The 475-nt window shown below is 46.3% G+C and overlaps 1 protein-coding gene across 1 annotated transcript; it reads left to right on the top strand.

Annotated features, from left to right (window-relative positions):
* Positions 1 to 74: 74 nt before the first annotated feature.
* On the top strand, positions 75 to 428 carry PHALS_03386 (uncharacterized protein; the record flags this gene model as incomplete). The annotated part of the gene is made up of 2 exons (XM_024721223.1): positions 75 to 105; positions 165 to 428. Coding segments are annotated over 2 exons (295 nt in total), but the record flags the coding sequence as incomplete, so codon positions are not given.
* Positions 429 to 475: the final 47 nt, after the last annotated feature.

Raw genomic sequence — 475 nt, 5'->3', positions numbered from 1 at the left:
AATTCACAGTTGCTCCAGGTGCTTCCTTCACTTGGACGGTCAGTAATGGTATTGCTAACCCAAAGCGTTTGATCATGCAGCCTGTTATTACCAATCCTACCGCAGGTGTGCTATAGTGTCGGATGTAATCAATCCGTTCGGTAGCCCATTCTCGACAGTCCCAGCTACGACGAGTCCATTTGCTGCACTGAAAAATCTACAGGTTACCGTAGGAAACGTCCCTACCTGGAACAACCCTGTCAGTTTTGGTTATGATTTATTCTTGCAAGAAATGTCGAAGTCAGGCGTCGATGGTGGTCTTGATGATGTTACCTCGGCTGGTTTGCTTTCTCAGCATCAATGGGAATCGCTTTACCGACTTGTTGCTGTTGATATTGGTCGCCGCCTTCCAAGTGAAGATGGTGCCAGTAAGAGTACCATTGTGTCTGGTACTTCCAACTGTAACTACGCCCTTACGATTTATTACCATGTATTG

The sequence above is a fragment of the Plasmopara halstedii genome, assembly GCF_900000015.1.
Source record: "Plasmopara halstedii genome assembly, contig: Scaffold_21, whole genome shotgun sequence".
NCBI lineage: Eukaryota > Oomycota > Peronosporomycetes > Peronosporales > Peronosporaceae > Plasmopara > Plasmopara halstedii.
Note: the sequence above shows the minus strand (reverse complement) of the source record. Positions and strands in the feature narration are given on the sequence as shown.